Genomic DNA, 10905 nt, shown 5'->3' on the forward strand with positions numbered 1-10905 from the left:
GGGCCCGTGTCTGTGGCATCAATGCCATTGTCCTGATGTGTGTCAGTATTTTCTGGTATGCTTATTTCGCTCAGCCCCTGGGGTGGGGAAGAGGTGCTTGGAGAGGGGAAAAATGAGGATTTGGGTGCTATTTTTTATTTGTTTGGGACGTGATGTTTAAATCCACTGGTGCAATGAGTTGGGTGTTCTGAGCACTGCATTCCCTGAGTGCATCCCAGGGGCTGTGAGACGTGGGGGGCATTTGTGGGGGCAGAAAATCCCTGGCGGGGGGAGTTGGGACAGGCATTGGGGTGGGGAAATGGGGGCTGCAGGGAAGTAAAACTGCAGTGAAGCAGCACCTGCAAGAACAGAGGGATGGAACACCTTGGCAGTGCTGGAAAAGGAGCAGCCACTCTTAGGGGCAACACCCAAACACATTTTACTGGTCCTAAATAAAAAAATAATATTAAAAAGTATCACAATTTGCAGCTATGAACAGCACCCACAGGATGGAATCCCCCTGGATCAGCCTTCCCTGGTACCCTGAGTGCTGGAATTCCTCCATGGAGTTGTGGATCCTGGTTGTGTCCTGGCTGCCTGCAGCCCTCCCTGGAGCTGGGGCTTTGCTTACAGGGTTTGGAGAGGATTCAGGGTTTGGGGTTTTGGGCTCACTCCCTCTAATGCTGTCATCCCACTGGATTGTGCCTCTGGAAAAGCTTTTATGGCCGTGGTTGAACACTCCACACTCCCTCCCCGGGGAGCAGCACTGCCAGCCCCATCCCTGGGCTGGGGGACACAGAGCAGGGGGTCAAGGACCAGGCACCATCCTGGGGACAAAGGGACACTCAGGCTGTGTGGGCAGCTCAGGTGAGCGGGGACAACGGGGCCGGGTCCTGCCCGGTCAGCGTGGTGAGGGTCACTCCTGGATGGTCACTTGAAGGTCACTCCTGGATGGTCACTTGAAGGTCACTTGTGGATGGGGTGGACGTAGCTCCGGGGGAAGAGCCCAACGCGGCCGTAGATCTTCCCCTGCCACCAGTTGGGGTCAGGGCAGTCCAGGACCTCAATGATGTCCCCGCGGAGGAAGGGCAGCTGGGAGCCCTCCTGGGCTGAGAAGTCGAACTGGGCTTGCACAAATTGGGGTCTCTTCACCTGCAGGGAAGCCGAGGGCGGGGGTTGGTGGGAGGAGAGGGGTCCCCATCTGCCAGCCCCCGGCACTGGGTAGCACTGCCTGGGTCCTGATGGGGACGCTGTGCCACCACGGGACGAGGATGAGCCTTGGGATGCCTGCTTGGAGAGACAGAAGCAAGAAATGGGAAGAGTGGAGTGCTGGGGACAAGCCCAGGTGCAGGGGAACACCCCAGGGCACAAGACTCCCTGTTCTTGCTGCTGGGAGACCCAAGATGGGTGCCCAGGGGACCCTGGGAGGCAGCTGGCACCCTCTCCTTCCCAGGTCCCTCCAGGTGCTGGAGCCTTCCCCATCTCAACTCCCAAAGTCCAGTTTTGCTCCCTCCACAACCACTGCCCCAGGGCTTGGCTTTGCTGGAGTTTGGCCGTGCCCTGTCCTGGCTCTGCCACCTGCCCTGGGCATCACCCCTGGCCCGAGGGACAGGGATTTGTGCCCTGCCTGTCCTGCTGAGCTGCTCCAGGAGCTCTTCCTCCCTGCAGCACTGCCTGTCTCAGGCTGCTGCACCCTCTCCCCCCTGAGCCAAAGGGTAAGTGCCAGCCTGGGATGTCCCTGTCCCTCTGCAGGGACACTGAGCCTCGAGGGGGCTCACGCAGGGGTTTGGGACCCCCGGCCCCATCCATGGTGGTACCTCCTGGGTCTGGTCCTCGTCCCACAGGAAAATCTGCTGCTCTTTGGTGATCGTGGTCATCCTGTAGAAATCCACCAGCTCGTTGAGGGAGTTGAACTTTTCCTCCCAGAGGAAATATTTGCCGTTCCTCTCCCTGAGCACCTTGAAGTGCTGGACGTGCTTCCCGTAGCTGCAGAAGGAGGATGGATGGATGGATGGATGGATGGATGGATGGATGGATGGATGGATGTCACCTTGGGGACATCCTGGAAGCATCTTCTGAGGTGGGTGAGGTCTGGGGATGCTGGCAAGGTCAGGGTGAGCCCATGGGTCTCACTGCACCCCTCCTGCCATGGTGGGGGTGATGGTGGCACTGGGGTCATTCCTGGCCCTGCAGTGAGGACTCACAGCTGAGCTCTGCTGCAACTCACCCCACAGGCAGCCAAGGCTCGGTGCCTGGCCCTGGCACAGTGGGGGCTCAGGGGGTGGCAGCGTGCCAGCCACATGGCGGGCAAGTGGCTTTGTCTAGGGCCACATCTGGGGAAGGCGTGGTGAAAGCTGCAGGTCTGGGCACAAGCCAGGAGGCTGCAGAGGCTGGGATTGTGCTCCCCGGGGACCCCTGTGCTGCAGGAGGATGGGGCAGGCAGGATGTCCCTTGCTGTCACCTCGCAGGGTGTGTCTGGGGTGACAGGCTGGGGTGCCCCGGGCAAGGGCAGGTCCTGGCTGCGCTGCTGGTGACGCAGGGCAGAGCACAGCTCCCTTTCATTAGGGGCAAGAACCTCCCGAAACGTTCAATTAGGGATTAAAAGTGTGAGAAAGTGCCTGGCTGGCCTGGGGCCGCCCCCTGCTCCCCAGGCCGGGGCAGGGCAGGGGTGAGATGCCCGGGGACAGATGCCCGGGGACAGGCTCTGCCCGTTGTACAGAGAGTGCCGAAGCCCTGGGGATGCTGAGCCCTTCATCCCTGGGGATGCTGAGCCCTTCATCCCTGGGGATGCTGAGCCCTTCATCCCTGGGGATGCTGAGCCCTGCATCCCTGGGGATGCTGAGCCCTTCATCCCTGGGGATGCTGAGCCCTGCATCCCTGGGGATGCTGAGCCCTTCATCCCTGGGGATGCTGAGCCCTGCATCCCTGGGGATGCTGAGCCCTTCATCCCTGGGGATGCTGAGCCCTGCATCCCTGGGGATGCTCCAGGCTTTGCTCTCCAGGCCGTGCTGCAGCTCGGCCCCAGCCCCGCCATCACCCACGGGGCTGTGTTTAGGGTGTCCCTGCCAGGGGAGCGGTGCAGGGAGCAGGAAGCAGCGGGGATGGAGGCGGAGCTGTGGAGGGGAGGAAGGAGGGGAAGGTCCTGTGCGAGGCCGCGCTGGATGTGCTGGGGACGCCCTCCGAGGTGGCCAGGACAGGGCAGGGTGCTTCCCCAGCACACACGAGGGTGGCCCCAAAGCGGGGGCTGCAGGGACCCTTCCCCTCCTGCCGCACGTCCCAAGGGCACTTACCTGACGGAGAGGGAGAACTCGCCCGGGGCGCTCTCGCTGTCGCGGATCAGGAAGGCTCCCAGGTGATTGCGCTGGAGCAGCCGCTCCTCTGCCAGGTGCCGGGAGATCCTGCCCGCGTACCACCTGCGAGGGGCACCGGGCTGAGCCACGCGGGCACCCCCGGGCACCCGGGGACGCCCCAGCGCCGCACCCGCAGCCTGTGGGGTGGAGGCACCGAGACTCCCGGTGCCGCCGGGAGAGGGGTCTGCATCGGGCTCCTCATGGGGCTGCGACCCTCCCCCGGCAGTTTCTCCCTTCCTCCCCCTCCTGGTTCATCGCGGAATTTTCGGGGGGCACCGCAGGCTGCTGTGGGCGCGCTGCCCCCTCCGCGTCACCGACAGCCGCCACCGCATCCTGTCACCTGGGCTGTCACCCCGTGCCTCGGCCCCGCTTTGCTGCCTGTCCCCTCCTCCGCGTCCCTTGGCCCCTGGTGGGAACAGCCCTTCCAGGGGTAAGCAGAAATCCCTCGGTGTCAGGATAAAGCCCTCCTGCTGCACCGCCGGCAGCTCCCAAACGAGCTCAGAGTCCCCGTGTCCCAGCCCTGTGCCCGGCTATTTCAGGTCCCTGGGCTGGGAAGATTCTCTGCTGCTGTAAAAATTGCCTGATGAATGATCAGCCACGGAGTTTAGCACAGAGCCAGCCCTCCAGGTGCTGCATGGAAGAGGCTGTGTCTCGCCCATCCCGCTTGTTATCCCAAGCTGGAGAAGCAGTGGGATGTGCCCTGGGCTGCCCCGAGCCCACGCGTTCGCTCTGGCATTTAAATGTGATTTACCAGGGGCTAAGGATATATAAAACACAGGTTCAATCAGAGATGGATTAGGCTGGGCTTTAATAACACGGTAATAGGATTGTGTTTAATGCAGTCATAATCCTATAACGCTTTGTTGTTCCCCAATTATCATTTATTTAGTGTCAGCTCGGTGTGAGGATTGGATTTTTGGGGGTACATGGGTGTGCTGCTGCCTCTTGTCCCCTCAGGCTGTGGTGGCACTGGCAGACTGACCCCCCATCTCTGTGACTCAGTTTCCCCACGTGTGGGACTACCCTGGCTCATGGCAGTCCTTTGGGAATTGGGATTGTTGCCTGGCTGGTGGGATGGTACTTACGGGTGTGGCTTGACCCTGATGTAGTTTTTGGGGACAAAGCCCTCGCGGCCAAACAGCTCAGCCTTGTACCAGTTCTGGTCATCTTCCATGTTGAGGATCTGAGGTGGGAGAGGAGCAGGGAGGTGTCAGCCTGGCTGCCATTCCCCTGGCAGAGGGGCTGAGCAGGACCCCATTGCTGCCCCAGACCCCACAACGCTCACCAAGCGTCCCCTGGGGAAAAGGGGGCTCTGGCAGTGCTGGCACACTCTGGGGGCTCTGGGGTCACAGAGCTGGAAGGTGCCCGGTGTTGTCCCAAACCCCTGCCCAGGGAAGAGGGTGAAATCTGTCCCTGGAGTAGCCAGGACATGAGCCAGGCCCCCGCGTCCCCCGGGACGGTGGCAGTGGGTGCTGACACCGCTTCCGTGTGACAACATTTTCCAGCCTCCCCCGCAGGGGCCCGGGGCCGGCACAGCTGTGAAAACAGGATCCGAAACCCCGGGTCAGGGCACGGGGAAAACACGCCCGGAGGCAGGGATGGCACGGAGGGTTTGGGGCTCTGGGTTCCAGCCTGGATGTGCCCCTGTCCCCCCCCGGGGGGCTACAGGGTGCCAGGGGTCCGGGAAGAGCCCGAAGGGATGAGCACATGGGCAGGGAGGGGCTGCCCTCACTCCCATCGCAGGGCTGCTGTCCCCCAGGGATGTTCTGAGCCCCCTGGAGCTTTTTTGGCATTGCCAGGTGGCATCTAAGAGCCCATCCCAGTGCCAGTGCCTGGGTGGGTGTTTGGGCACATGCTCCCCGCTGCCCTGTGACCTCCAGTGCCCCCCGGACAGGGAAGAGGTGTCCCAGACCCGAGGGGCTGCCGCAGAGCACAGCTGGTGGCACTGATAGCCACGGAGGCCACATGCCATTGTCCCAGCTGGTGGTGTCCTTCTCTGAAGCTGTGCCTGGTGGCACAGGCAAGCAGGGAATGCTCCTCCACACTCCAAAATCCTCGAGGCTGGTTCCTTATATCCCACAGAAAGCCCCTGAAGCGTTAAAGTCAGGGACAAAGAAAGCACCGGTGTCACCACGGGCCCACTCCGTCACCCCAAAGCAACATCATCCAGCCCCCACTGCTGGTGACCCGTGTCCCCTGTACCTTCAGGGTGTCGCCTTTCTGGAAGGGCAGCTCGTCCTTCTCCGTCGCCTGGAAGCTGTACAGGGCCACCGACTCCATGGCTCTGGGGGTCTTGCAGGAGGGTCCCGGGGCCCGCGGGGCTGCGGGGTCGGGGCTGCGCACACGGTGCGGCGGCGCCGGCGGGCAGGAAACCGCGCTGATGTCAGCGCCGCCGGGGCACCACGCGGGGCCCGCCGCGGCCACAGCTGCCCAGATGTGCGGCGGAGGCGGGGGGAGCCGTGCCAGCCCACCCGAGTGCCAGGGGATCCATGTGCCAAAGGATGGCAGAAGGATTTGGCGTTTCCCTCGCGGTGAGTGGTGGGCAGCGGCCGGGGTTTGGATGGAGAAGGGATGGTGATGGGCTGGGCACGGGCTGAGGATTTTGGGAAGGGTGTTTGGAGAGCACGGGCAGCGCTGATGGGGGAGTCTCTGGTTGAGCTGCCAAAGGGGGGCTTGGTGGGAATGGTTGTTCCAGAAGCAAGAGAATGGCGGCGGGTGGGAATGGCGGAGGCGGAGGGAGGCGGGTGGATGCACACACCTGGTTTCTTTGGAATTCAGAGCGAACCCTCCGTGGCTCAGCTCTGAACAGCGAGCTTTCAGCACAACTGATATTGGCTCTTTGGGCTGTGGCCCCTTGAGCGGGTTGATTTTTCCCAGTTTTCTTCTGCAGGGCTTAGGGAATAAAAATCCCTTTTAGACTAAAACTGAGCACTAAAACTTCCTGCTGCTCCCGTGGGCGTCAGGCACGGAGTCTGCAGGGCTCGCACGCCGGGGAGCATTCCCAGCGGCAAGGTCTCCGGAGCTGTTCAGCCTTCCTGTGTGTGGGCTGGGGCAGGGAGCGCATGGAAAATCCGCCAGACACCGCCTCGCTTTGCTGCGAGGAATTAAACCAGGGACAGCTGCAGCGCAGTCCCTGCCCGGGGGTTTGGGCATTTTCCAGCGAGGAGCAGGATGCTGCTGCCATCTGCCCGGGGTGGGATGAGCCATGGTGCCTGTAGGGCCACTGCGGGGACATGGGCTCGGCGATTCGCCTCTCCCAAACCTTATTCCCACTTCCCGACTGCATCCGAAAAGCAAACGCCCTCTAGCACCCCACTGAGGCCACTTCCAGTGCCCGTGGGAAGGGCAGAGGGATGTGCAGGGTGTCACTGGGTGTCCCCGGGTGTCCCCACACCCAGCGAGGCACAGTCCCCAATGGTTATCCTGGGATGTGCTGCTCCCAGGGGACACGGAGGTGCTGGGAAGGGCAGGAGGGTCAGGGAGGCCGTGGGAAGAGGCTCCGAATGTGCTCGGCTGTCACAGGGAGGAGGGGACTCAGCAAATCCCCACATCCCAGAGAGACCCAGGGGATGGGAATGCAGCAGGAAATCATCTTGGGATGAGCCTCCTCTGCCCCTCAGCAGCCTTGGGGGGGATGGAGCTGGATGTTCCCTGGGGAAAGCAGCCCAGCAGAGCCGCTGCTCCCCCGCTGCTGCAGCCTGATCCTGTCCCTGCTCCATCAGCCCAAATGGATGATGCAGAGGCCACTCCAGGCCATCCCACACGGGGAACAATAGGGCAGGGAGGGTGTCCGGGAAGGGCTCGGTGTGGGAGAAACCTGCAGCCCAGGAGTGGGTTTTGGGGGTGACAATCAGCTGTGCCTTGGGGGACACAGGGAGCAGTTTAGGGGTTCGGATTCCTGGGGGCAGCAGGGGGGATTTGGGGGCACCTTGGGGTGTGCGGACCGGAGCCAGACGTGGTCCCACAGTGCCTGGGAGGGGGCACAGGACAGTGGGGTCACAGAGGGTCCCCAGAGGGACACAAAGGGTCCCCAGGCTGGCGCGGCGGCCAGGCTCAGGACCGGAGCAGGATGGGATCCTGCCAGCAGATGGCAGCAGTGCCCCAGGGGACACTGGGGACACTGGGGACAGCGCCACCTGCCCCTCCGCTCAGCCTCCAGTGAGGCAGGCAGCCCCTTCGACATCTCTGTCACCTCCTACATCACAACCCGTCCCCGACCCCTCCCGCTGCCCCGGCCGCGCTCCCCGGGCAGGCTCCAGGTCCCTTGCGCTCGCTGGTGGCCCGCTCGTGGCTCGCTGGTGGCCCGCTGTCCCTGGCTGCTGCCTGAGCACACGTGGTCACGGTGGGGGTGACAGCAGCACCTGCACCCCAGGAGAGGCTGGGCTGGTCTGTGGCCCCTTTTCTGGGTCGGGAGCCAAACCCTGCAGTGTTCAGCTGGTCCCTGGGTGCCTATCCCAAGTCTCTGTGCCAGCCGTGAGCCGATGCCCGGCAGGGTGGGATCCTGGGGGATCTGTCCCCTCATCCCTGTGCCCTGCACGTCCCCAGTGTTCAGAGTGACACAGGAGGTGCCACACGGTTGCTGTTGGTTGGGTGTCAAAGCTTGAACTTTGGGGTTTGGTACTGAGCTCAGCTCAGCCTGCAAAGAGATCCCAAGGGATCCCAAGGATCACCCAAGGGCACAGAGAATGGTAGCCCACCCTGCCCTGGCTTGGCCATCAGCCCGTGCTGCCTCTCCCTGCGAGCCGGGGAGTTCTGTGACCCTGGGGACAGGTAGAGGAAGGTGCCAGGGGCTCTGGCGTTGCCCTTTCCCGGCTGCAGGGCCATTCCAGGCGTTGGGAGCTGCCTGGAGCTCCTGCTGACTCCTGGGTTGCCCAATCTGCCCAGCCCTGTTTCATCAACATCCTGTGTTTACCTGGCTGCAAAATCCCCACGCGGGAGGGAGGAAGAGGAGGGAGGGGAGCCTCTTCCCCTTCCTCTGCAGCCTGGGGAGCTTTGTTATGGACACCACTCCGGGCTCCCCAGCTCCTCTCCTGCTGCTGCCTCAATGACCCCTTGCTCTGCCCATGGAGGGGGTTTCTCAAGCCTGGCTTTGCCTCCCAGGGGGCTCTGAGCTGGGCCTGGATGGGGCAGGGCTGGGCAAGGCTTTGAGCTGGGCCTGGAGTTGGCTCGTTGCAGACCCAGGGCTTTGCCCCCGGAGCAGGGAGAGGGATGGGTGCTGCCCCAGGACAGAAGCTGTGCTGGGGGTTGGGGGTGCAGCACAGCCACGATCCAGGCTGTGCCTGGGATGGGGAATGGGCATAAATCCTGTAGGATAAAGGCTGTAGCTGCCCGTGTGCCCAGGGATGGAGTCAGCCCTTCTGATGGGAACCCTGATGTCTCTCGAGCCCCACCGAGGCCCCGCACAGAGAGGAAGTGACATCCTGGGCTAGAAAATGCCACATCAGGGCCCCCAGGCAGGATCTCTGAGTCAGCACTTTCCCCTCGGAGCAGAGGCCACGTCGGTGACTCCTGAGCGCCGGATCTTGTGCATAACTCAACTTCTCAGCCCACACTGAGGAACTTGTGTCACCAGTTACACCCTGGTGTAGCTGAGGACAGAGGATCAGACCCCTCTGGACCTCACGTTATCCCACAGGATCTGTAGGAAAACATCTACAGGAGGAGCAGACACAGAGACAATTGGCCACACTGGGTCCAGCGTGGCCATGAAAGGCTCCTTGAGGTGCTGGTGGTCTCCAGACGTGGAGCTGCATCTCCTCAGGGTCGGCATGGGTGGCTGGGGCTGGTATTGGGGTTTTTGAGCTGGTAAATCAGAGCAGGGCCTGCCTGTGATGTAGGTGGGTTGGGAAGTGGGACTGTGCTCTCATGGGAGAAACCCGAGGGCAGGGGGCTGGTGGTGGGACCTCACTTTCTGCTTTTGGCCCCAAAAACAGATCTGGAAAAGAAGTGGATGTCATGAAGCCTTAGGTGTGGAATTCAACCCCAAACCTACAAGAAAGGATCACTGATGGGGTCATCCTGAACAGCCCCTTCAAGAGGGATACAGCCTTGGATGGTGGCTGGGATTGGCCTCCTGGGAAAGGCCAAACCCTGTTTTGGTGAGGAGGGAGAGCCCAGACAGAGCAGCCACAGGGGAACAAGCAGTGAGGGCTTCCTGGGAGTTCCCAGGACTCTGTTTTGGCTGCTGGATGAGGTCACTGTCAGTGCCTGGCTCTGGGCACGCTGGGATGGGGGCTCAGGCCAGGATCGTTTACAGAGGTGTGAACCATTAATCATCAGGGCCAGCACAGCTGGAGGTTATTTGCCTCCCTGGGCTCTATAAAAGGACCTGGAAGCCACTTCTTGGGTTTGGACTGATGAGAAGGGAGTGTTCTGTCTTGTGGCTGTGTCTTGGAGCTGCTCCTGAGATCCTGCTCTTCCCTGGGATGCACCAAGGGCTAAAGGTGAGCTGTTCCCTCAGTGTGGTGGCTGTGTCTTCCCTGGTGTGACCTGGAGAGGATGGAGCTGTCCAGATCCACCTGGAGCAGGTCCTCGGTGTCCACCTGGCAGCAGATCTTGTGTTCCCCATGGCTGTGGTGTCCTGGTCCTTGGCTCTGTCCTGGGGCCTTGCTGTAGTCACTGACACACCTGGGGAGAACTCTGGGACCTGCTGCATGCCCTCATGCAGGTCAGGCTCTAATCTAAGCTGTGGGAGGAATGTTTTCCACTGAATCCTTCTGTGGTAATGTCTGATGGTGACTCCTGGGATGAGCAACTGTGTTTGGCCTCTAATCTCCATCCTTGGGCCTGGGCTATGGAGAAGCTCAGGTCCCCATGCTAAAATTTCCTAGATGGGCTGATGCTGCAGCATGGATGGGAGTGGGGAATGCTCTGTCACCTCTTGTGGGTCCTCGGGAGCCATTCCCAGACAGCTGAAGCTGGAAAACCCCCCTGTGCTGCATTCTGTCAGTGCAGCATGGAGGTGCAGGGGGTCCCAGCTTTGATTCGCACGGGAGACAAATGAAAAGGGCTCCTTTAAGTGGAAGCTCCAAAGAAAGCGGGCAGGAGGCGTGGGATTTGGGTGTGGAGGCTGTTTGCTGTCGGTGTTTGCCGTAGGGGGAGGCTCCTCGCCCTCGGCATGGGCCGGCGGAGTAACCACCCATGGGCAGGGGATTTCCGCGGCTCCCGCAGGGCTTGTTCGAGGGGAGCCGGGAGTTTGGTCACATCCAGGTTCAGCCTGAACGGATTCCAAGAATCTCCCCCTCAACAAGAGCATCTGTTATTTTTCTAGGAATTAAAAAGAAAAACCCACCACAGAAGGCTGTGCCGTGTGCGTAGGTGAGGGGACTGTGCTGTCACCCTGCTGTCACCACCGTGACTCACCCGGGAGGCTGCAACTCCCAGGAACAACAACAACAACAAAAAAAAAAATACAGGGAGAAATTGTGAATGATCGCTGGCTGCCGGTGACTGAGCTCGCCACCGGGTAGTCAAATTTCGGTTCCTCCTTAGGGCTGGCTGGTTAACAAAGAAGTTATTAATAACCAATTAAGCCACCGCTCACGTCATGCCTTCCTCTGGGAGTGTGGCAAGAGCG

General features: G+C 61.4%; 1 protein-coding gene across 3 annotated transcripts; it reads right to left on the reverse strand.

Annotated features, from left to right (window-relative positions):
* Positions 1-394: 394 nt before the first annotated feature.
* Positions 395-10703, reverse strand: GRAP (GRB2 related adaptor protein). 3 transcript variants are annotated; one of them, XM_053992171.1, is made up of 5 exons: positions 5532-10703; positions 4415-4512; positions 3270-3392; positions 1797-1965; positions 395-1269 (listed from the first exon to the last, which is right to left on the reverse strand). In XM_053992171.1, exons 1-5 carry the CDS (start codon positions 5607-5609, stop codon positions 946-948), a joined length of 792 nt encoding a protein of 263 aa, XP_053848146.1. In that variant the 5' UTR covers positions 5610-10703; the 3' UTR covers positions 395-945. The 3 variants fall into 3 exon arrangements, with proteins under 3 accessions (XP_053848146.1, XP_053848147.1, XP_053848145.1); XM_053992172.1 differs by having other exon boundaries at positions 395-1131; positions 5532-6235; XM_053992170.1 differs by having other exon boundaries at positions 395-1266; positions 5532-6235.
* Positions 10704-10905: the final 202 nt, after the last annotated feature.

Source organism: Vidua macroura, chromosome 16, assembly GCF_024509145.1.
Source record: "Vidua macroura isolate BioBank_ID:100142 chromosome 16, ASM2450914v1, whole genome shotgun sequence".
In the NCBI taxonomy this organism is placed as follows: Eukaryota; Metazoa; Chordata; class Aves; order Passeriformes; family Viduidae; genus Vidua; species Vidua macroura.

Coding starts and splice junctions, on each gene's coding strand:
- GRAP (XM_053992171.1), bottom strand. CDS start 5,609: ATGGAGTCGGTGGCCCTGTACAGCTTCCAGGCGACGGAGAAGGACGAG. Junction 1,966..3,269: donor GAGTTCTCCCTCTCCGTCAG/GTAAGTGCCCTT, acceptor CTCCTTCTGCAG/CTACGGGAAGCACGTCCAGC. Junction 1,270..1,796: donor ACGAGGACCAGACCCAGGAG/GTACCACCATGG, acceptor TGTCTCTCCAAG/CAGGCATCCCAAGGCTCATC.